This window comes from Mirounga angustirostris, unplaced genomic scaffold (assembly GCF_029215605.1).
Source record: "Mirounga angustirostris isolate CCGP_5_RB_7025 unplaced genomic scaffold, mMirAng1.0.hap1 SCAF_7, whole genome shotgun sequence".
Taxonomy (NCBI): Eukaryota; Metazoa; Chordata; class Mammalia; order Carnivora; family Phocidae; genus Mirounga; species Mirounga angustirostris.
In genome coordinates this window covers 32,236,540-32,260,792 of record NW_026991715.1, presented here as the reverse complement: position 1 = coordinate 32,260,792, position 24,253 = coordinate 32,236,540, and the positions used below count along the sequence as shown (strand labels likewise).

Genomic DNA, 24,253 nt, shown 5'->3' with positions numbered 1-24,253 from the left:
TTAATGATTACAGAATCTGGGAATAAAGGGAACACTATCTGGTGGAATGACTAAGGTATTTGACGTGGGTTTCTTACATATACTGTCTGAAACAGGATGGTGTGGGATGAGGGGGAGTGCCTCTGATTTGTCTCATTATAAAGTTGATATAATTGAAGCATCCTTTAAATGGCAAGGAGGGTGAAATAAGATGAGGAAAATGTTGGAAAACGTCCAGTGCTCTAAGATTGGCAGGGGGGAGTAAAGACGGCTGTAGGCGGGCTCCTCTTGATTGAAAGGAACGACCCAGAATCTGCGGCGCCCTCTGCTGGGATTGGCCCTCTGCAGCCACCGTCCCTGAACTGTGCTTTGGGTCTCCTAGCAACAAGGGGTGGTGGCCCGGCGGAGCGGGCGCCGGGTGAGTGCGCAGGTGAGGGCTGTGCGCAGGGATTTGCGAGTGCGCCTCGGAAGGGCACCGGGACCTGGGACCTGGGACCAGGCCAGACCCTATGTGTGGTCTTCCAGGAGGGGCGGGGACGGGGGGACGGCTTACCTGCCGCTGGGTAGAAAGTTGCTACAGAGTGGCTGACCCGGTCTTCACCTGCAGTCCCGAGAGTCCGTGCCAGGGCAAGGCCTTCAGACTGCCCCTTGGCCTCTGTACCTCAACGAAAGCGCTTAGGAAAACCGATAGACGTAGAGTAGAAATGGCGTGGTTTTTTGTTTTTTTTTAAGTTTATTTGTGTGATCTCTACACCTAACCTGGGGCTCGAACCCACGAGACCCAGAAATCAAGAGTCACATGCTCCTCGGACAGAGCCAACCAGCCTCCCCAACATCGTTTGTTTTTTTAAAGATTTTATTTATTTAGGGCGCCTGGGTGGCTCAGTTGGTTGAGCGACTGCCTTCGGCTCAGGTCATGATCCTGGAGTCCCGGGATCGAGTCCCGCATCGGGCTCCCTGCTCGGCGTGGAATCTGCTTCTCCCTCTGCCCCTCCCCCCTCTCATGTGCTCCCTTTCTCTCTCATTCTCTCTCTCTCAAATAAATAAATAAAATCTTAAAAAAAAAAGATTTTATTTATTTATTTGACAGAGATCACAAGTAGGCAGACAGGCAGGCAGAGGGAGAGGGAGAAGCAGACTCCCTGCTGAGCAAGGAGCCCGATGCGGGACTCGATCCCAGGACCCTGGGATCATGACCTGAGCCAAAGGCAGATGCTTAACCATCTGAGCCACCCAGGCGTCTCCCCAACATCGTATTATTGAGACACTGCTTATAGAAAAAGATTCACCAGTTTATAACTGTAAATTAATAACATCAAGCGCCTAATAATGCTGTTCTTAATCACAATTACATTAAAATTTGGGGTGGGGATGATGCATGTCATTGCAGTTGATACCTGTGGAGAATCTCCTAAATTGTACCCTGAAAAGGCAGAATGGAGATGTCAATGCCCCCACCTCAGATATATGTAGAAAAAACTCTGGCTATTATCAAACCAGATATTGCTGACAAAGAGGAGGAAATACAAGATATTATTCTCAGATCTGGATTCACCATTGTTCAGGTAACTTTTGGGCATGATGATCATGGGTTTTTTTCTCTCTTTGCTCTTTAAAAAAAAATACTTAAATATGTTAACCTATTTAGTGCCTTAGTACTTAGTACTAAACTTAGGTTTAACTTCTAAGTATAAAAGTTATATATGTTAGTTTTAATTTTTTTTATACTTCAAAAGAATATAAAATGATAATTAAAATTCCTTTTTCCTCCTCCTCTGCTCTCCCACCCAAGTCTCAGTCTCCAAGAAAAGGCATCTACTTAATGCTTTCTGTCCTTGCAGGATTTTCTAAGCATTTCAAACCGTCCCCTCCCCCCCCATAAAATAGGACAGTCCTCTTCCCTTGACTTCCTTTACAAAGTTGCTCAGATTGCATTCCATGTTATTACATCTGAATCTATCTCATTCTTCCTCACTTCTGTGTGATATTCCCCTCCGTGAATGAACAATTTACTTGTTCAATTGATGGACTTTAGACTGTTGGTATTTTTTTTTCAATTATTAAAAACATTTAATGTTTTAAAGCCTTATTCTGCAGTTGGTAGAGGTTTGAAAATGTATGTAAAAAGAGTCTTGTTAAAGATGATCAAATAGAATGAAATATTTTGAATATTTTTTTACCGTCCCTATTTGAAATTCCAGGTTTTTTTATTCTTTTATATTTGTATAGTGTCATATTGTCTATTTTGTCAGTGTTTTTAAAAAGAAAACGGAGGGGCGCCTGGATGGCTCATTTGGTTAAGCATCTGCCTTCGGCTCTGGTCATGGTGTCAGGGTCCCAGCATCAAGTCCCACATCGGGCTCCCTGCTCAGCGGGGAGTCTGCTTCTCCCTCTCCCTCTGCCCTCCCTTCTGCTCTTGTTCTCTCTCTCTCTCTCTCCCTTGCTCTCCTTCGCAAATAAATAAAAGAAAAAAGAAAACTTCAGTCTATGGAAAGATAAGGGATTTCAGCTGAGCTGAGTAGGATAGGTAAAGCCTAAGGGTAAGAATGGTAAAAGAAAGTGTAAGGAAGTAGTGCAGGAATGTATAATGAAATATTTACTATATTTAAGAGACTCAGGTAAAGAGCTTTTTAATAAATATTGTTAGGAAAATTGGGTAGCTATTAAAAAAAGTTGGATTCAAATATACTGTATAATGAGGGTAAACTCCAAACAGAGCTAAGATTAATATTTTAAAATTAAATGATATAAATTCTAGAAGAAAAGATGCATGAATGTCTTTTATTCTTGGAGTGGGACAGCCTTTTTTTACTATGACTTATCTGGGAGCCATAAAAGAAAAGATTGACAAGACTATAAACATAAAAAACTTATGCATAGTCAAGTGAACATCATAAAATCAAAACTTGAAAGCAGATGACACACATGGGAAAAAAAGATTCGCAATTGATAACATAAAGGGCTAATCTCCTTTAAATATATAGAGTTCCTAGAAAAAGATAAAAAATCAATTAAAAATGGATAGAACAGAGGTGCCTGGGTGGCTCAGTCGGTTGGGCGTCTGCCTTCAGCTCAGGTCATGATCTCCAGGGTCTTGGGATCGAGTCCCACATCAGGGAGCCTGCTTCTCCCTCAGCCTGCCGCTCCCCCTGCTTGTGCGCGCTCTCTCTCTCTTTCTTTCTGATAAATAAATCTTTTTTTTTTTTTTAAAGATTTTATTTATTTATTCATGAGAGACAGAGAGAGAGAGAGAGAGGTAGAGGGAGAAGCAGGCTCCCAAGGAGCAGGGAGCCTGATGTGGGACTCGATCCCAGGACCCCGGGATCATGACCTGAGCCGAAGGCAGACGCTTAACCATCTGAGCCACCCAGGCGCCCTGATAAATAAATCTTTTTAAAAAAGGGCGCCTGGGTGACTCAGTTGGTTAAGCAACTGCCTTCGGCTCAGGTCATGATCCTGGAGTCCCGGGATCAAGTCCCACATCGGGCTCCCTGCTCAGCAGGGAGTCTGCTTCTCCCTCTGACCCTCCTCCCTCTCATGCTCTCTGTCTCTCATTCTCTCTCTCGCAAATAAATAAAATCTTAAAAAAATAAAATAAATAAAATAAAAAGCTTTAAAAAAAGGATTAGTTAAGTAGACTCTGACGAATCCATCAAATTGAATACTATGCAACTAGTTGTAAAATGAAAAAAGAGGAACCTCTCCATGTCCTGTTATGGAAAAAAGCAAGATGGCAGAACTGTATATAGCAATCTTTTGTGATAGAGAAAAGGTAACATATATTCATGTTTGCCAGTATTTGCAAAATCAAACACTAGGAGATTAAAAAATGGTTGCCTATTTGAGAGCGACGAAGACCAGGGTGGATTAGGACAGGGATGGGAATGCAATTTTTCAGTATATACTCTTTTATAGTGTTTTGAATTTCTTATCCCTGTAAGTATATTACCCATTAAATTTGGGGAAAAAACAATTAAATGAAGTATACAAATAAGATAAATGTATCCTATTTAAGGATACATCTTAATTTTAAATAATGAATAATAGGATTATACTAAATCAGGTGGTTTTGTAACTTCTGAAATTTCTTTTTCTTGACTATATGAATTTCAGTATGAGAACAGATGCAAGCACCTATTTTGCAGCAGCTGGTCCTTGACTGGTGAGAATGTTTAAATACTAGTATTTAACACTTTCCCTAGTCAGCAGTAAATTTCATACCAAAGAAAGCTTTGGTATATTGTATGCTTCTCTTTTGTTTTAATTGTGATAAAATATACACAACATAAAATTCACCATTTTTTTTTTTTTAAGATTTTATTTATTTATTTGAGACAGAGAGAATGAGAGAGAGAGCACATGAGGGGGGAGGGTCAGAGGGAGAAGCAGACTCCCTGCCGAGCTGGGAGCCCGATGCGGGACTCGATCCCGGGACTCCAGGATCACGACCTGAGCTGAAGGCAGTCAGTCGCTTAACCAACTGAGCCACCCAGGCGCCCCAATTCACCATTTTTAAGTGTACAGTTTAGCGGTATTAAGTACATTTCCTTTATTGTGCAGCCATCACCACCATCCAACTCTAGAACTTTTTTGTCATCTGGAACTGAAACTCTGTACTTATTACTCACTCACTCTGTTTACCCCTCTTCCCAGCCTCTGGTAACCACTATTCTGCTTTTTCTGTCTCTCTGACTTTGACTATTCCAGATATCTCATGTAAGTAGAATTGTACAATATTTATTCTTTGTATTGTATAGTTTTAAAATAGCCTTTATTGTAGTTGGATGTCTGTGGAACTTAAGGCTTTCTTTTTTTTTTTTTTAAAGATCTTATTTATTTGACAGACACAGCGAGAGAGGGGACACAAGTAGGGGGAGTGGGAGAGGGAGAAGCAGGCTTCCTGTGGAGCAGGGAGCCCGATGTGGGGCTCGATCCCAGGACCCTGGGACCATGGCCTGAGCCGAAGGCAGACGCTTAATGACTGAGCCACCCTGGTGCCCCTGAACTTAATTAAGGCTTTCTTGTTGCCATCTAGGGAAAACCTTCTGAAAAATGATGCATTCTTTCAATAGGTGGCAGTCTTTCCTTTGTTACAAACTAATGGTTCCTTTTCTGATATTATTTAATACTACTTCTCTTTGTGAAAATACTCACATGAATCCCAAAAAATTTTACCTGATCTAATTTTTTTAAAGATTTTATTTTTAGGAACGCCTGGGTGGCCCAGTCGGTTGTCTGCCTTCGGTTCAGGTCATGATCCCAGGGTCCTGGAATCGAGTCCCACATCGGGCTCCTTGTTCAGCGGGGAGCCTACTTCTCCCTCTGCCTGCCGCTCCCCCTGCTTGTGCGCAATCTCTCTCTCTCTTTCTCTCTCTCTCTGACAAATAAATAAAAATCTTTTAAAAAAGATTTTATTTTTAATCAATTTTCACACCCCGCGTGGGGCTCAAACTCACAACCCCAAGACCAAGATTCGCATCTTCCACTGACCTAACCAGCCACGTGCCCCAACCTAATTTTAAAGTAACCAATGGAATTACTGATTCATTATCAATTTTTTTAAAGATTTTATTTATTTATTTGAGAGAGAGGGAGACAGACGGAATGAGGGGGGGAGGGCCAGACTCCCTGCTGAGAGCAAACCTCTGGAGCCAGATGGGGGCTTCTGAGATCATGACCAGAGCCGAAGTCAAACACTTAACCAACTGACCCACCCAGGTGCCCCTCATCAATTTTAGTTTAAGAGGAGCTCTTAATGTTTATAATTATGCTGCATTAGGCAGCACACCTGCAGAAGGTGGTGTCCCTTGCTTGTTAAGGGGCATGTGATAAGGGCTTACATTATAACAGATGAAATGCAGCAACAAAAAAACCCATACCAGTATGCCCAAGAATCACAAATACTGACACATCTTATTTTTAAGTAATAGAATCAAGGATTATACTAAATCAGGTGGTTTTGTAACTTCTCAAATTTCTTTTTCTTGACTATATGAATTTCAGTATGTGAACAGATGCAAGCACCTATTTTGTAGTAGCTGGTCCTTGACTGGTGAGAATGTTATATTTGTCAGCAGAGCCTGTTTACAGCAGTGCTGACCCACCTAGGTAAGCATCTTCCCATTTCTTGCTTTGGGCAGTTTTGATTTCTCACTACAAACCGAGCAATTTTGCCAAGTGTCCGAAACCTGAGGACACAGGATTGTTTTGGAAGGAGCCTTAAGAGGTCACTTGGTAAATTTCATGCTGTACTGTCAGGAAAATCTAACCCACTTTAGAAAGATAGCTTTCTGCCTTAATCATGGAGATTTTTAGCCTTGACCTTCCAACTTATCTCCATTCTCATCATCCTTATTCTAGCCAGAAGTTTTTCTTGGTGACTAATTTGAATCTGTTATTTCTTGAGTCTTTTCCTTCATGATCCACCTTTAGTGGAACTAACAAACAGTAGTAATAGATGATTTTTTAGAAGTGTTCAAATAGGGGCGCCTGGGTGGCTCAGTCGTTAAGCATCTGCCTTCGGCTCAGGTCATGATCCGAGTCCTGGGATCGAGCCCCGCATCGAGCCCCGCATCGAGCCCCGCATCGAGCCCCGCATCGAGCCCCGCATCGAGCCCCCTGCTCAGCGGGAAGCCTGCTTCCGCCTCTCCCACTCCCTCTGCTTGTGTTCCCTCTCTCGTTGTGTCTCTGTCAAATAAATAAATAAAATCTTTTTTAAAAAAAGTGTTCAAATAGCTGCTTTTAGAGAAGGATGATCTCTAATCGGAAGAATGACTGATTTCACTTCTGTGATTTTTTACTGATTCATTCATATAATCTCATTTGTGAAGAAAATAATGTTTCTTTGCCCTCAATATTTTATGTTCTTTCAAACTGAGAAACTTAGTACCAAGTATTTTAAGATCATAGTGAACCTACATATTTATGGCAGAACCAGAATAAAGATTACACAACTTCTACATTCAACAGAAAAACTTGTTTACTGCATCGTTATACTGTATATTATTTCTAAGTACCACAATGAGACCAGCTCCCTAAAAAAATATAGGAAAATTTCACAATTAATAGGAAAATATCACAAATAGATAAAGATAAATTTGGAATATTCTGAAGTCCAATTTTGTTACTTTAATGTATACAAAGTATAAAAATGTTGATGACAGTAGTCTTTTTACTTAAAGAAGGAGATAAGCTCAGTTTGTCGTTAACAAACCATATATTGAAGTAGGCTGCCAGATAAGAATAGTTTTTCTTAAGTAGGTTAAGTAACTGTTTTTAACTTAAGTATAATTAATATGCAATGTATATTAGCTTCAGGTGTACAACATACTGATTTTACAATTCTATACTTCAGTCAGTGCTTACCACAGTAAGTGTGGTCACCATCTGTCACCGTATGACGTTATGACAATATTATTAACTCTTTTCTCTATGCTGTAATTTTCATCTCTGTGACTTACTTATTTTGTAACTATAAGTTCCTACTAACATCCCCTCTGGCAACTACAGGTTTGTTCTCTGTATTTAAGAGTCTGTTTTTTGTTTGTTCATTCTCTTGTTAGATTCCACATATAAATGAAATGGTAATTGTCTTTCTCTGTCTGACTTATTTCATTTAGCATAATACCCTCTGGGTCCGTCCATAGTGTCACAAATGGCAAGATCTCATTCCTTTCTATGCTATGTCTGGGTAATAGTCCATTGTATTTATATACCACATCTTTATCCACTTATTTGTAGATTGATCTTTGTGTTGCTTCCATGTCTCAGCTATTGTTAATAATGATGCAATAAATGTAGGGGTTCATGTATTTTTTTGAATTAGTGGTTTTGTTTTCTTTGGGTAAATATCTAGTAGTGGAATTACTGGATCATATAGTATTTCTATTTTTAACTTTTTGATGAACCTCCATACTGGTTTCCACAGTGGCTGCATGGGTTTACCTTCACATCAACAGCGCACGAGAGTTGGTTAAATAACTTGGAGAAGTTTATTTATAGCCTACATTTAATTTTATCTCTCCCTTTCTTCATAATATAAAAATCTTACATTTATAATCAGATTTGTTATTAATGACTTAATGAGTTATTATTGAACTGTCATTTTAAATACTTTTGTTGACTTTGTTTCTCTTATAGAGAAGAAAACTCCATCTCAGCCCTGAGCACTGTAGTAACTTTTATGTGGAACAGTATGGGAAAATGTTTTTCCCCAATTTAACAGCTTACATGAGTTCTGGACCACTTGTTGCCATGATATTAGCTAGACATAAAGCCATCTCTTACTGGAAAGAACTTTTGGGACCAAGTAATACCTTAGTAGCTAAAGAGACTCACCCAGACAGGTAACTTTCCTAGGGGGAAAAATGGAATCCAAGTATAAGAATGAAACAAAACAAAACCAAACCCAAAACTGATTTCATTGTAATAGGAGTTTCTTTTCATTTGAAAGTTTTTCTAAGTCAACTTTTTGTTTTTTGGTTGGGATGGGGGTGGGGTCAGTTTTACATTTTAGCTATTAAAATGTCCATCTTAATACCATATACCCCAAAAGGCCTCAGGGAATTTCTGATTTAGCCTAATTCTTCTGATTAGCCTAATTGTTTTCTCATCCTTGAATGAAACTGCCCCCGAAGTAGGATTTTTCATAGGAAAATTGTCATGGCTTTTAAAAATAATATTGGTAATAGAAGGCCAGAAAAACAGATTTTTAGCATTATCATTAAAGTTTGGAAACACGAGGACATTGAATTCTTGCATTTTTTAATATACGTTGCCTTTTCACTTCTCACAAAGCAACACCTCCTCTTCACCCAGAGAACTCCTGTTTCCCAGTGTATCCCTCCTGCAGATTTAAATATATTTGACCCTCATCTAGGTAGATTTAAGCTTAAATTCAAAATAGATTAAAACTTCCATATGTGAGAAGTGGCAATGCTTCTGTAAAATTCCTAAGTAGAACGCATATGTAAAGAGTAAGGAAAGGCTATCACATTGGATGGTCATCATCTCTAACTTACTTTTAGTTTAAGGGCAATTTATGGCACAGATGACCTGAGGAATGCACTTCATGGGAGCAATGATTTTGCTGCAGCAGAAAGAGAAATTCGATTCATGTTTCCTGAAGGTGAGTTACCAATGAGTAATTTAGTCAAGTGCATCTCCCTATTGTTTGCTTTCTCTTTTATTTGGGTGATGTACCTGGGAACGAAGATAACAGGGTTTTTCTCCAATATATTTTGTCATATTTTGAAGTTACAGTTACTTACAAACTTGAGGCCAAGAATGGAAAATTCAGTATTTCCCTCAGAAACTAAATTGTGTCCTATAGGGAATCTTTTGAGAAGAGTTTACATTTTTCTTTCTTTTCTCTTAGACTGGCCATACTTAGGGTTTCTCTTCTCCTTTGTTGCAATTCCTTAAGTTCTCCGTAATGCATCAGTAAAGTTTGTTACACATGAAAAAAAGAATCTCCCTTGGAAATTATGATAGATTTCCCATTTTCTCTAACTCTTTACTGTTTGTCTAATGAATGTTTATGCGGTTGTGAAATTAGTAAGTCTCAGGCCCGTTTTTTGTTTCCATCCTGTTATGGAAGTTGTAAACCTTCTAGAAGTGGGCATAGTAAGGAATAACACTGAGGTTTTTAGTTTGTTTTCTTTCTTTTTTTTTTTAAAGATTATATTTATTTGACAGAGAGAGACACAGCGAGAGAGGGAACACAAGCAGGGGGAGAGGGAGAGGGAGAAGCAGGCTTCCCGCGGAGCAGGGAGCCCGATGCGGGGCTCAATCCAGGACTCAGAGATCACGACCTGAGCTGAAGGCAGACGCTTAATGACTGAGCCACCCAGGCACCCCTCATTTTTAAATTTTTAAGTAATCTCTGCACCTAACGTGGGGCTTGAACTCATGACCCTGAGATCAAGAGTTGCATGCTCCACTCCCTGAGCCAGCCAGATGCCCCACAAAACTATTTTATAGCTATTTGTACACAAAAGGATTTGCCTACTTACATATTTTATTCTTACTGATCTAATTTCTATCACATATCCCTTCCATTAGGGTATCTTTTTCTTTGGAATTGTTTATTGTGGAAATTTCAAACATAATCAAAAGTAGAATAATAAAAATAAACCCCTAATGAAACTATCACCCGACTTAAATAATTGTGATCTGTCTAATTATATCATCTATAACCTCTGCTTCTATTTCTAATGCTTCCACATTATTTTGAAGTACATCTCAAACATGAAGTCTTTTTAATGTGATAGTACTTAGATTTAGTCCTCTTAGTGAATTAGATTTTTTTTTAAAGACTTTATTTATTTATTTGACAGAGAGAGACACAGTGAGAGAGGGAACACAAGCAGGGGGAGTGGGAGAGGGAGAAGCAGGCCTCCCGCCGAGCAGGGAGCCCGATGTGGGGCCCGAACCAAGACCCTGGGATCATACCCGAGCTGAAGGCAGACACTTAACGACTGAGCCACCCAGGTGCCCCAGTGAATGAGATTTTCCTCTGATTCCAGACATCTCACCTCTCTCTGTTTTTTTCTCTTCTTATCAGTAAAATGCAAATATTATTAGTATTGCCTACCTAGTTAGGGATATTGTTAGGGTAGAATATATAAATGCATGTAAAATTCTTAGTGCTTGGTGCATATGTGCTCAAATATTAACTGCTATTATTGTTTGGTTTTCTCTAGTCCTTTTTTTAGAAGCTCTTCTTACTCATAGGGTTATATACCTAAACTGTTATTTTAGATTGCTTTTGATTTTACCACTAATTTGTCCTCTAGACATGAGTTTAAGAGATATAATTAGACATTTGAGAAGCAGCAGTTGTAGGATAAATATAAATGATTAATTACCTACCACACTACAGATCTTTTGCTGTGAGAATGTGAAGTTCTTTGGAGTAAATTCTCAGAGTTTGGGGTATGAGCTCTCTCTTGCTTAGCAGTCAGTCAAGAACTATTTGCAAATCCCTATATGATGATTCACTCAAGCAAGTCATAAAGATATTCAGACATGTTCCTAACCCTTGAAAAAATGTAGTGTCCTTACCCCTCCCTTTCAATAGAGATGGCTAATTCAAAGCTTTGCTATATTCCATTCCTTCAACAAATTTATTGAATTAACTACTATGTGCCGGAAATACAAAGATGAATAACAATAGGTCCCTGCTCTCAAGCTGATCGTATTTTAAAAATGTATAAAAATAAGTATACAATGCAATGTATAAACTACAAATGTCATTAAAGTGCCATGAAAATTCATCTGTGTAAGAAACATGAAAACCTTATTTTCACATTAATTCATCCAGCCCTAGTTGCTAGAGACAAATAATAAATGATCGGCAAAAATAGATGAGGTAGATGGGCAGCTGGGTGGCTCATTTGGTTAAGCATCCAACTCTTGATTTTGGCTCAGGTCATGATCTCAGGGTTGTGGGATTGGGCCCTATGTTGGGCTCTCAGCAGGGAATCTGCTTCAGGATTCTCTCTCTCCCTCTGACCCTCCCTCTGCTTGCTTGGGCATGCACTCTCTCTCTCAAATATCAAATCATTTTTTTTTTCTTTTTTTAAGATTTTATTTATCTGAGAGAGAGAGAGACAGAGATAGCCATAGAGAGCATGAGCGGGGAGGAGAAGGAGAAGCAGGCTCCCCACTGAGCAGGGACCCTGACACGGGGCTTGATGCTAGGACCCTGGGATCATGACCTGAGCTGAAGCCAGATGCTTAACCAACTGAGCTACTCAGGCACCCCTCAAATAATCTTTTTTTTTTTTTTTTTTAAAGAAGAAGATGAGGTAGAAATAATCCAAAAATGAAGTTAAGGGAATAATTTCTTTCACAATAGCATCAAAAATAATAAAATACTATTTCACTCATAGGTGGGATTTACGAAACAAAATAAAGAAAAAAGAGACAAAAACCAGATTCTTAAAAATAGAGAACAAACTGATGTTTACCAGAGGGTGGCTGGATGGGGATGAGTGAAATAGGTGAAGGGGATTAAGGGTACACTTATTTTGATGAACACTGAGCAATGTATAGAATTGTTGAATCACGGGGTGCCTGGGTGGCTCAGTCGCTTAAGCATCTGCCTTCGGCTCAGGTCATGATCCCAGGGTCCTGGGATCAAGCCCCACATCGGGCTCTCCACTCTGCGGGGAACCTGCGTCTCCCTCTGCCTACCACTCCCCCTGCTTGTGTGTGCTTACTCTCTCTCTCTGGTCAAATAAATAAATAAAATCTTAAAAAAAAAAAAAAAGAATTATTGAATCACTATGGTGTATACCTGAAACTAATATAACACACTGTATGTTACTTATACTAGAATTACATAGGTAAATAATAAAATACTTAGGAATAAATTTAACAAAAGAAGTACAATTCTTATATAATGAAAGGCATAAAACATTATTGAGAGAAGTGAAAGACTATCTAAAATAGATAGACGTCCCATGTTGATGGATTAGAAGAGTCAATATTGTCAGGATGGCAGTTCTTTCCAAATTGATCAATTAATTTAATGCACTTCCTATCAAAATCCATACATTCTTTTATGTAGAAACTGGCAAGCTGATTCTAAAATTTATCTGGAATTGCAAAAGATCTAGGCAAGCTAAAACAATTTTTAAAAAGAAGAAATAAGTTGAACTTCCACTAATCTTATTTCAAAACTTACTATGAGGGCGCCTGGGTGGCTCAGTTGGTTAAGCGACTGCCTTCGGCTCAGGTCATGATCCTGGAGTCCCGGGATCGAGTCCCGCATTGGGCTCCCTGCTCAGCGGGGGGGTCTGCTTCTCCCTCTGACCCTCCCCCCTCTCATGTGCTCTCTCTCTCATTCTCTGTCAAATAAATAAATAAAATCTTTAAAAAAAAAAAAAAACTTACTATGAGAGCTCAATAATTAAGACAGTATTATTCTAGACATATAGATCAATGAAAGAGAATTGAGAATCTAGGAATAAATCCTTACATTTTGGTCAGTTGACTTTAAACAAAAGTGCCTAGAAAGTTTGATGGGGAAAAGGTGATCTTTTCAACAAATGGTGCTAGGACAACTGAATACCCACATGCAAAAAAAGAGAAAGAACTCAGATCTTGTTTCATACCCCATACAAAATGTAACAACAAAGGATCATAGACCTAAACATAAGAGCTAAAAGTATCTAGAAGAAAACATGGGAAATCTTCATAACCTTGAGTTGGACAAAGGGTTTTTGCAAATGATAGCAAAAGCATGATCCATAAAAGAAAATATTGATAGGGGCGCCTGGGTGGCTTGGTCGTTAAGGGTCTGCTTTCGGCTCAGGTCATGATCTCAGGGCCCTGGGATCGAGTCCCACATCAGGCTCCCTGCTCTGCGGGAAGCCTGCTTCTCCCTCTCCCCCTCCCCCTGCTTGTGTTCCCTCTCTCGCTGTGTCTCTGTCAAATAAATAAATAAAATCTTAAAAAAAAAAAAGAAAGAAAATATTGATAAATCAAAATTAAAAGTTTGTATGTTTTATGTTTCAAAAGCCATCATTAAAAGTATTGAAAAGATTAACCACAGACTGGTAGGAAATATTTGAAAATCATATGAAATAAAGGACTTTTATCTAGGATTTATGAAGAACTCTTATACTTAATTCAGTAAAAAGAAGGCAAACAAAAACCAGGCAAAATTTTTGAATAAGCATTTCACAAAAGATACATGAATGGCTAATAAGCACATGAAAAGGTGTTAAAACATAATCACTGGGGAAATGCAAATTAAAATCACAATGAGTTAAAATAAAACAAAACAAAAAAAACACAATGAGATACCACCGCACACCCACTACAATGGATAATAATGGCAAGGATAAAGAGATACTGGGATCCTCATACATTATTGTAAAATGATAAAGCCACTTTAGAAAACAGTTTGGTGGTTCTTAAAACGTTGAACGTATGCTTACCATGTAACTCTGTTGCAATTCCGCTCCTCTTAGAATATACCCATCTAAGAGAAATGAAAACATAAATCTACATAAAGACATATGTGAATGTTTATAGCAGTACTATTTAGTACAGCCAAAAACTAGAAACAATCCAACTATGTATTAATGGTTAAACAAAATGTTGTATAGCCGTATAATAGAATACTATTCAGCAATTCAAAGGAACAAACTACTGATACATGCTACGCATTGGATGAAACTCAAAACAATGCTGAAAGAATCCAGGCACAAAAGACAACATACATGACCTGTTTATATGAAATATCCAGGAAAGGCAAATTTTTTTTATTGTGTTATGTTAATCACCATACATTACATCATTAGTTTTTGATGTAGAGTTCCATGATTCATTGTTTGCATATAACACCCAGTGCTCCATGCAGTACGTGCCCTCTTTAATACCCACCACCAGGCTAACCCATCCCTCCACCCCCCTCCCCTCTAGAACCCTCAGTTTGTTTCTCAGAGTCCATAGTCTCTCATGGTTTGAGGAAAGGCAAATTTTTAAATAGAAGCTCAGTGCTTGCCACAGGCTAGGAGTGGGAGTTGTAGTGGGAAATTGCAAATAGGCACAAAGAACATTTTTGGGGTAGTGAAGTGTTCTAAAACTGGATTGTGGTACTGATTGCACAACTATAAGTTTACTAAAAATTTATTGTATACTTTAGTGAGTGAATTTTATTATATGTGAATATACCTCAATCAATTTTTTTAGTAAAATTACAAAAAATAGATGAGGTCCCTGCTCCCTTGGAGTTTACATCTAATGTTCAGAAGATAGCCATTAAACAATAATTACCCAAATAATTGTACAGTTATGACTGTGTAGTTACTGTGTGGTAAGTGCTATACAAAGCAATTATAGGGTATTATGAGACTCTATGATAAGAAAGGCCCAATTGAGGAAGTGACATGAGATCCAGGGAAGAACATTCTAGCAGATGGAACAGCATGTCTCTCTCAAGTCATGAGCAAGAAAGAACATGACACATAGTATAGACAAAGATCAGAGGAAGATAAATATGAGGTTGGAGAGTAAGTAGAGATTACATGGTATAGAGTTCTGTGGGCTGTGGTATGGAGTTCTATCTTGACTGTAAATGCAATAAGGAACCAATGAAGCTTTTTAAGGATGGGAATGGCAATAATCAATTTTCATTTTCATTTTTATTTTTTAAGGATTGTATTTGAGAGAGGGAGAGAGCACAAGCGAGGGGAGGGGCAGAGGGAGAGAGAAGCAGACTCCCTGCTGAGTGGGGAGCCCAACATGGGGCTCAATCCCAGGACCCTGGGATCATGACCTGGGCTAAAGGCAGACACTTAACTGACTGAGCCACCCAGGTGCCCCTCAATTTTCATTTTTAAATATTACAAAGGGCCTGGGTACAGGGTACAGTGAACATGATAAATGTGGTCCTAACCTTCATGGAACTGAAAGAGAAGAAGAGACTGATGACAAATATTTGTGTAACCAAAATAAAAATTATTACAGTGATCAGTACAAAAAAGAGTGCTATAATGAGACTAATAGGAAAGGAACCTTTTACTCAAGTCCTTTGACACATTTCTTAGCTTTTCTTGGCATCTTGGCAAAGGACTCTCATTGTTAGTTGTCTCATTGAGACTGAGCCCATACACTAGTCATACAGAAATCTGTCTTCCCACCTTCTTTTTCCTTGGGTCAGTGACAATTTAAATCTGAACACATGAGACCAGTAGCTTCACATTCTTATCTTTATCAAAAGTTGCCCATTGATTGAGGTCAACCTCAAAAGACTTACTAAGACTTATAAAATATATTCTTTCTCATATAAATAGATTCTTTGTTGTACTGCAAGTCTGGTTGACCTACATAGTGTTCAAACAAGACTAAAAACACTAAAATTTTCCTAGATCTTACATAATTTATTTAAAAACCTGAAAAATAATAATTAAAAAAACCCTGAAAAATAAGAGCAGGAATGTAATATATACTATACACACAGAAATAGGTTTTATGTGTATATTCAATAGTTTATAAGAGAGCAAGAACTACTTGTTATTCACTGTTGTATCTATACCACTTTGTAAAATGCCTGCTATTTTGTTGGCAGGAATTAATTGTTGAAATGAATTAATCTCCTAAATTTTACATGTTCTTCATTTTCATGACATTGTCCATGGTAGTATTTACTGTAAAAAATATGGAAATGGAAATGCAGACAAGGATATAGTAGAAAACATCATCAGAATCTTATACATGATCAATCTTAGTGTTTTGATACATTTTTTTTGCCAGTCTTACGTGGTCTTATTATTTCTCTGTGTGTGCTTGTGTGTTTTTGAACAAACTGTGCTACGTATCTAGTTCTGTTTCCTTTTTGTAAAAAACAAAACAAAACAAAAAACCTTTTTAAGTATTATCCACTAAAATTTCTTTCTTTGTAATGATTATATAATATTTCATCATTTGTGGTAGTTTTAATTGGAATACATTTGTCTTTGCAGTGATTATTGAACCCATTCCAGTTGGACAAGCTGCTAAGGATTATTTAAATTTATATGTAACACCAACTCTGCTTGAAGGACTCACAGCACTTTGTAAGGAGAAACCAGCAGATCCTTTTGTAAGAAATCTTTTTATTCACGCTAAAGAAATTGTCTATAGTTTTCATATTTAAAACATTGTATTTTTTGAAACTGAAAGTATTAAGAGCATTTTAAAAACTATTTCATATACATTTTAGATACTTAAGTATAACTTTTGATTACTTATTCTCTTACTGTATTTTAACTGTTTTTTTTTTTAAGATTTTTTTTATTTATCTGAGAGAGAACACATGAGCTGAGAAAGGGGCAGAGGGAGAGAGAGAATCCTCAAGCAGACTCCCTGCTGAGTGCGGAGTCAGACACAGGGCTCTATCCCAGGACCCTGAGATCATGATCTGAGCTGAAAGCAGACACTTAACCAACTGAGCCACCCAGGCACCCTGCTGTATTTTAACTCTTAAAGAACACTGTTCCTACAAAACAAAAACAAAAAAACCCCATTGTTTCTAAATATATTTTCAGGGCGCCTGGGTGGCTCCCTGAGTTGGTTATGTGACTGCCTTCGGCTCAGGTCATGATCCTGGAGTCCCAGGATCGAGTCCTGCATTAGGCTCCCTGCTCAGCAGAGAGTCTGCTTCTCCCTCTGATCCTCCCCCCCACCATGCTCGCTCTCTCTCATTCTCTCTCTCTCAAATAAATAAATAAAATCTTAAAAAAAAAAAATACATTTTCAGTTGCTGTGACCTTCAAATACAGATCATTGTTTAGGGGTATAATTTATATAATCAAATGATAAAATTAGATACATATTTGAATTTTGTTCGATATTTTTATTTTTAATGATATCTAATTTTTTTCATAGAAAACATATTTATTCACATCCCTAGATACTTCAGCATTGCTCAGTCAGGTGGAAGAATAGTTGGGTAGGCGGAACTAGGATGGTGTCCTGGGCCAAATGTCTTCCTTGCTCCTTCCTTACAGGTACTCCCACTCATTTGAAGATTCAGAGATAATCAAGGAAGTTATTTCATTTATTTATTTATTTTTTAAGTAAGCTTTATGCCCAACATGGGGCTTGAACTCATAACCCCCGAGATCAAGAGTGGCATGTTCTTCCCACTGAGCCAGCCAGTCACCTCAGGGAAGGTTAATACCAGCCCTGACAAAATAGTATCTCCAGCCTCTGTTACCATTCTGAAAGGGAATCCCCTTTGGAAGACAAAAGATTTAATCTCTCCTACTAACTTTGTCACTTTCACTAAAAACAAAAGATAAGCAGGTTATTTCTTTTTTTTCTTTTTATTTATTTTAAGTAATTTCTACACCCAATGTGGGTCTCAAACTCATGACCCCTGAGATTAAGAGTCACACACTCTACTGACTGAGTCAGCTAGGTGCCCCTAGGCAGGTTATTTCTTTAATAACTCCTTTTCATTGTGACAATAACATATGTTTACTTAGTAAGAAACCTCATACTACTGAAAAGTTAAAGAAGGGCGCCTGGGTGGCTCAGATGGTTAAGCATCTGCCTTCGGCTCAGGTCATGATCCCAGGGTCCTGGGATCAAGTCCTGCATCAGGCTCCCTGCTCCTTGGGAGCCTGCTTCTCCCTCTGCTTCTCTCTCTCTTTCTCTCTCTCTGTCTCTCATGAATAAATAAATAAAAAAATCTTAAAAAAAAAAAAAAGAAAAGTTAAAGAAAAGAAAAAGATACCCCTGGTTCCATTTCCTAAACATGGTCTTTGAAATCATCTTGCCTAGATTCAACTCTGACTCCAGACATCTAAGCTCTGAGTTTTTCTCTTCTCATCAGTAAAATGCAAATAGATTAGTACCTGCCTACATAATAGGGATATTGTTAGGATTAAATATAAAAATGTATGTGAGGGCACCTGGGTGGCTTAGTTGGTTAGGCATCTGACTCTTGATAATCAGTTCAGCTCTTCATCTCAGGGTTGTGAGTTCAAGCCCCTCACTGGGCTCCACACTGGGTGCGGAGTCTACTTAAAAAAAAAAACAAACACCAAGAAGTATGAATGCATGTAAACTTCTTAGAGTGCCTGGTGCATACGTGCTCAAATATTAACTGCTCTTATTGTTTTGTTTTTTCCAGTCCTGTTTTTTCTTTGCTCAGGTTTTATTTTTTTAATTTCTATTACTATATTTAAACATATATCCCATAAATATCACTATATTTAGTTTTTTTAAAGATTTTATTTATTTGTCAGAGCGAGAGAGCACACAAACAGGGGGAGCAGCAGGCAAAGAGAGAAGCAGGCTCCTGCTGAGCAAGGAGCCCAGTGCAAGACTCAATCCCAGGACCTTGGGATCATGACCTGAGCCGAAGGCAGATGCTTAACCGGCTAAGCCACCCAGGCATCCCAAATATCACTATATTTAAATATATATTTTATAGAGATTATTTTAATAGTTAAGTGATTTCTTTTATTACCCTTACCATACTTCTTCTGCTGTTTGAGTTGTTTGCTATTATGAATAGTGTAACAGTAAACATCTTTGAGTATAAGGCTTTTCACACATTGAGATTACATCATTTGGAGAGAGATCAAAAAGTAGCGGGGTGCCTGACTGGCTCAGTACTAGAGCACATGACTCTTGATCTCAGGGTTGTGAGTTGAAGCCCCATGTTGGGCATGGAGCCTACTTAATAAAATGAAAAATAAAAAAAATTTAAAAGGTAGAATTATAATTCAAAACATATGAAAAGCTAAAAAAATTTTGCCCTTAACTTTCTTTTCTAATTAATTTTTTGAGTAATATTTAGAACAGTTTTTTTAATAAGCAATATTTAAATATGGTATACATTCAAAAATTACAAAAGGGTATATCATGAAAAGTAACTCTCATTCTCATTTCTGTTCCTTGGTCATTCAGTTATACTTCCTGGAGTCATTCACTCTTAGCAGCCTCTATATATCCTTTCAGCAGAGAAAATCTATACATACATAAGCATATACATTTTTACTTAAAAACATGTACATTTACAAATGCTAGCTACTAAAAAGGCCATTTGATACTTTTTACCTTATTTACTCAACATACAAATTATTAAATAACACCACAGACAAAATTGCCCTGTTTTAAAAGAACAGCTCATGGCATTCTCTTGAATTGATTTCTACAGTTTATTAATTAGTCACATATAGATGGTAGTTTAGGTTGTTTCTATTCTTTTGTTACTGTGAACTGCCAACAGTCAATATCTTCATTCATATGTCTGTGTACCATATATCTATAGAATAAATTCCTACAAATGGAAATACTGAGCCAAAAATAATGTTATTTTTTTAAAAGAATTTGTTTTGATGTGTTTGATATGTGCATTTTTAATCTGGATAAGTATTGCCAAATTTTGTAGTGGTTGTACCATTTTATACTCTGCTTAAAAGTGGATGAGAGGGGGCTCCTGGATGGCTCAGACAGTGGAACATGTGACTCTTGAGCTCCAGGTCATAACTTCAAGCCCCACACTGGGTGTAGAGTTTACTTAAAAAAAAAAAAAAAAGATGGGGCGCCTGGCTAGCTCAGTCAGAAGAACATGCGGCTCTTGATCTTGGGTCATGAGTGTGAGCCCCATGTTGTGTGTAGAGATTATGTAAATAAATGAAAAACTTAAAAAAAAAAAAAGGAAGAACAAAGTTAGAAAATTCTCCAAATTTATTTTTCATTTTCATGATTATTTTATATATTCAGAGCCTCTTGAAATTCCATATGAATTTGAGGATTGACTTTAACATTTCTGCAAAAATGTTTTTGGGAATTTCATAAGGATTGGATTGAATCTATAGCTCACTTTAGGTAGTAATGACATGTTAACAGCATTAAGTCTTTCAGGGCACCTGGCTGGCTTGGTCGGTGGAGCATAGGATGTTTGATCTCAGGGTTGTGGGTTTGAGCCCCACTTTGGGTGTAGAGATTACTTAAAAAATAAAATCTTTAAAAAAAAAAGAAAAAATAGTATTAAGTCTTTGTATCCATGAACACAGGTTATCTTTGCATTTACTCAGGTCTTTAAATTTCTTTCAGCAACACTTTATATAGTTTTCAGTATACAAGTTGGTTAAATGTACTCTAGATTTTTTTTTTTTAATGCTACTGAAATGGAAGTGACTTCTTATTTTCCTTTTGGGTTGTTTATTGCTGATATATAGAAACACAAATGATTTTTGTGTTGATCTTTTAGCCTACAACTTTGCCGAATTCATTTATTAGTTATAATAGCTTGTGGATTCTTTGGGATTTTCTATATATAGGATCATGTCATCTGTAAAAGGAGATAGTTTTACTTCTTTTCCAATTTGGATCTATACTTGACAATCTTGCATAATGTAAAACTTAGTGTTTCAGTTTTTTAATGGTCATTTTCTCATTCTCAGTGATTTTGAAAACTATGTTTTAAATTGATATATATACTACTTAAAGTGTAAGGTTATATATAGTATATATTTATATCATTCATAGTATATATTTATAATTTATAGTATATATATTTAAATGTTTATTACAAGTTTTTTTCTTTTTTCCATAGATTTGGTTAGCTGATTGGCTCCTGAAAAATAATCCCAACAAGCCAAAGCTGTGTCACAATCCAGCTGCAGAAGAACCTTAAAATAAAATTCCTCAAAGAACAAATCACTATCTTACTGTGAAAGACATGCTTCTACTTTAAAACAAACAAACCGTCCTAAGGCTTTAAGTAACTACGTGTGAAATAAATTGTTTTTAAAAATATAAGTTTTAAAAGACTGTGTTTTGTGTATAAGATAGCATTATCTAAGGTAAAATATAGCTTTAGTAAAGGTATGATTTTTGTTTTCTTTTTTTTTTTTTTAAAGATTTTATTTATTCATTTGAGACACAGAGATACACAGAGAGAGAGAGCATGAGCAGGGAGAGAGGCAGAGGGAGAGGGAGAAGCAGGCTCCCCGCTGAGCCAGGAGCCCGATGTGGGGCTTGATCCCAGGACCCTGGGATCATGACCTGAGCCGAAGGCAGATGCTTAACCATCTGAGCCACCAAGGCGCCCCTGATTTCTGTTTTCTAATAAAAAAATTGATTTTATCCAGAAGTATTTAGAATGTTAATGAAGCAAATGTAAGTTTTTTGTGATCGTAAAGTGGCATCCAGTTAGGAGACCAACAACTAATTTATATAAGACACGTTAGAAACAACTGAAGATGAAAAGACTGTGTGCCCACAAGAACCTGCTTTCGATTCCTGTGCCTCTTGTCACACAGGCAAGGGTAGTCGTAAAGGTAGTGAAAATGCCACCAGGACAGGCGTAGCTGAAGACAATTTTGAACTTTCTTTATGTTTCCCCTTTAGGAGGAATGTAGGTTTCCATTTCTTTTAAAGATTTTATTTATTTGAGAGAGCGAATGAGATAGAGCATGAGAGGGGGGAGGGTCAGAGGGAGAAGCAGACTCCCTGCTGAGCAGGGAGCCCGATGCGGGACTCGATCCTGGGACTCCAGGGTCATGATCTGAGCCGAAGGCAGTCGCTTAACCAACTGAGCCACCCAGGCGCCCTTCCATTTCTTTTAGAACTGCCTTGTCTGCATTTGCCATGTCTTCAAAGTTACTTTCTCTTCAGCAGACATGGTCTTCTACCTCTTGAGCTCTTTTTGTAAAACTCTGAGAAGGTAACTGAAGCATCTAGTTGCTTCTTGTGCTCCTCCTGGAAAGCTTGCACAAAGAATGCCTATGATGACATTTCGCTTCTTGGTCTCTTAGGATCTTCTTTGCCTGTGTATAGTTATTTTTGTCAGTGTGACACAGTCACCCAGTCACCCAATAGAACAACATCATTGTTCTATTACATCAAGTAATAGAAGACTGATATAAGATGTTGCTATATTATTATTTTTTTTAAGTTAGAGAAATAAGACATTGAAACTTTTTTTTTTTTTTTAAGTAAGTTCTACGCGGGGCTTGAACTCATGACCCCAAGTCACATGTTCTACCAAATGAGCCAGCCAGGCACTACAAGACACAGAATTTTATTTTATTTTATTTATTTATTTATTTATTTTTAAAGATTTTATTTATTTGAGACAGAGAGAATGAGAGACAGAGAGCATGAGAGGGAGGAGGGTCAGAGGGAGAGGCAGACTCCCTGCCAAGCAGGGAGCCCGATGTGGGACTCGATCCCGGGACTCCAGGATCATGACCTGAGCTGAAGGCAGTCGCTTAACCAACCGAGCCACCCAGGTGCCCAAGACACAGAATTTTAGTTAAATATTTTCCTAAGCATATATCCTATATCTAGATGCATAAATAATACACAGTTCAAATAGTTTAATTTAAAAAGTTTAAGTATATATAAAAACTAACGATGTACTGTATGGTGACTAACATAACATAATAAAATTAAAGTAAAAAAATTAAAAGTTTAAGTATATAAATAATTATTTTGTATAATTAAAATGGTCAGAACCAGGTTAGGATTTTAACTAATCGTTTATATATAACTATATCCTCAACAAGTGCCTTCTAAGTGTGACCAGACAGGTAACAATTCATCCTGGTTTGCTTACGACTTTCCTGGTTGTATAACTGAAAGTCATGCATAACCTGGAGTTTCTTTAGTCCTGAGCAAAATAGAATGCTTGATCGCTCTACCAAATAGTCCTTAGGTTAGCATTTCCCAATTATGTTTTGGGGATAAGGTACTAGTTTTATTTTTATTTATTATTTTTTTAAAAGATTTTATTTATTTATTTGACAGAGAGAGACACAGTGAGTGAGGGAACACAAGCAGGGGGAGTGGGAGAGGGAGAAGCAGGCTTCCGCCAAGCAGGGAGCCCGATGCGGGGCTCGATCCCAGGACCCTGGGATCATGGCCTGAGCCAAAGGCAGGCAGACACTTAACGACTGAGCCACCCAGGTGCCCCAAGGTACTAGTTTTAAAAGAAAATGTGAAATCCTCAGTTCTCAAATTTTTAAGTTATTTATTTAAGTAATCTCTACACCCAATATGGGGCTCAAACTCACAAGCCCAAGATCAAGAGCTTCACCCTCTACAGACTGAGCCAGCCAGGCACCCCTCAGTTCTTAAATTTTAATTTACTCAAAAACAAAAACAAAAAACCAGGTTGTAAAGCACCTTATTAACAGTAGATATTTAAACTGGCCTAATCTCTTCAAAAAGTCAATGTCATTATAAAACAAAAAGTAGAAATGCAGAGGAACTGTTCTAGATTGAAAGAAACTAAAGAGGAGTACCTGGATGGCTCAGTTGGTTAAGGCTCTGCCTTCGGCTCAGGTCATGATCCTAGGACCGGGGGATCAAGCCCCGCATCGCATTGGGCTCCCTGCTCGGCAGGAAGCCTGCTTTTCCCTCTCTCACTCCCCCTGCTTGTGTTCCCTCTCTCGCTGTCTCTCTCTGTCAAATAAATAAATAAAAATCTTAAAAATAGGGGCGCCTGTGTGGCTCAGTCGTTAAGCGTCTGCCTTAGGCTCAGGTCATGATCCCAGGGTCCTGGGATCGAGCCCCGCATAGGGCTCCCTGCTCAGCCAGGAGCCTGCTTCTCCCTCTCCCACTCCCCCTGCCTGTGTTCCCTCTCTAGCTGTCTCTCTGTGTCAAATAAATAAATAAATAAATAAATCTTTAAAAAAAAAATCTTAAAAATAAATAAATAAAAATAAAAAGAAATAGACTAAAGAGACATCTAAAACTAAAGCATCTTGGGGCGCCTGGGTGGCTCAGTTGGTTAAGCATCTGCCTTCAGCTC

At 37.9% G+C, this 24,253-nt stretch overlaps 1 protein-coding gene across 3 annotated transcripts; it reads left to right on the top strand.

Annotated features, from left to right (window-relative positions):
* The first annotated feature begins 152 nt into the window (after nt 1–152).
* NME5 (NME/NM23 family member 5) lies at nt 153–21,260 on the top strand. 3 transcript variants are annotated; one of them, XM_064595950.1, is made up of 7 exons: nt 153–397; nt 1,370–1,544; nt 8,119–8,324; nt 9,006–9,106; nt 16,458–16,576; nt 17,387–17,483; nt 21,050–21,240. In XM_064595950.1, the coding sequence occupies exons 2-7, from the start codon at nt 1,416–1,418 to the stop codon at nt 21,061–21,063; spliced, it is 666 nt and encodes a 221-aa protein (XP_064452020.1). In that variant the 5' UTR covers nt 153–397; nt 1,370–1,415; the 3' UTR covers nt 21,064–21,240. The 3 variants fall into 3 exon arrangements, with proteins under 3 accessions (XP_064452020.1, XP_064452019.1, XP_064452021.1); XM_064595949.1 differs by having other exon boundaries at nt 154–409; XM_064595951.1 differs by lacking the exon at nt 17,387–17,483 and having other exon boundaries at nt 161–409; nt 21,050–21,260.
* Nucleotides 21,261–24,253: the final 2,993 nt, after the last annotated feature.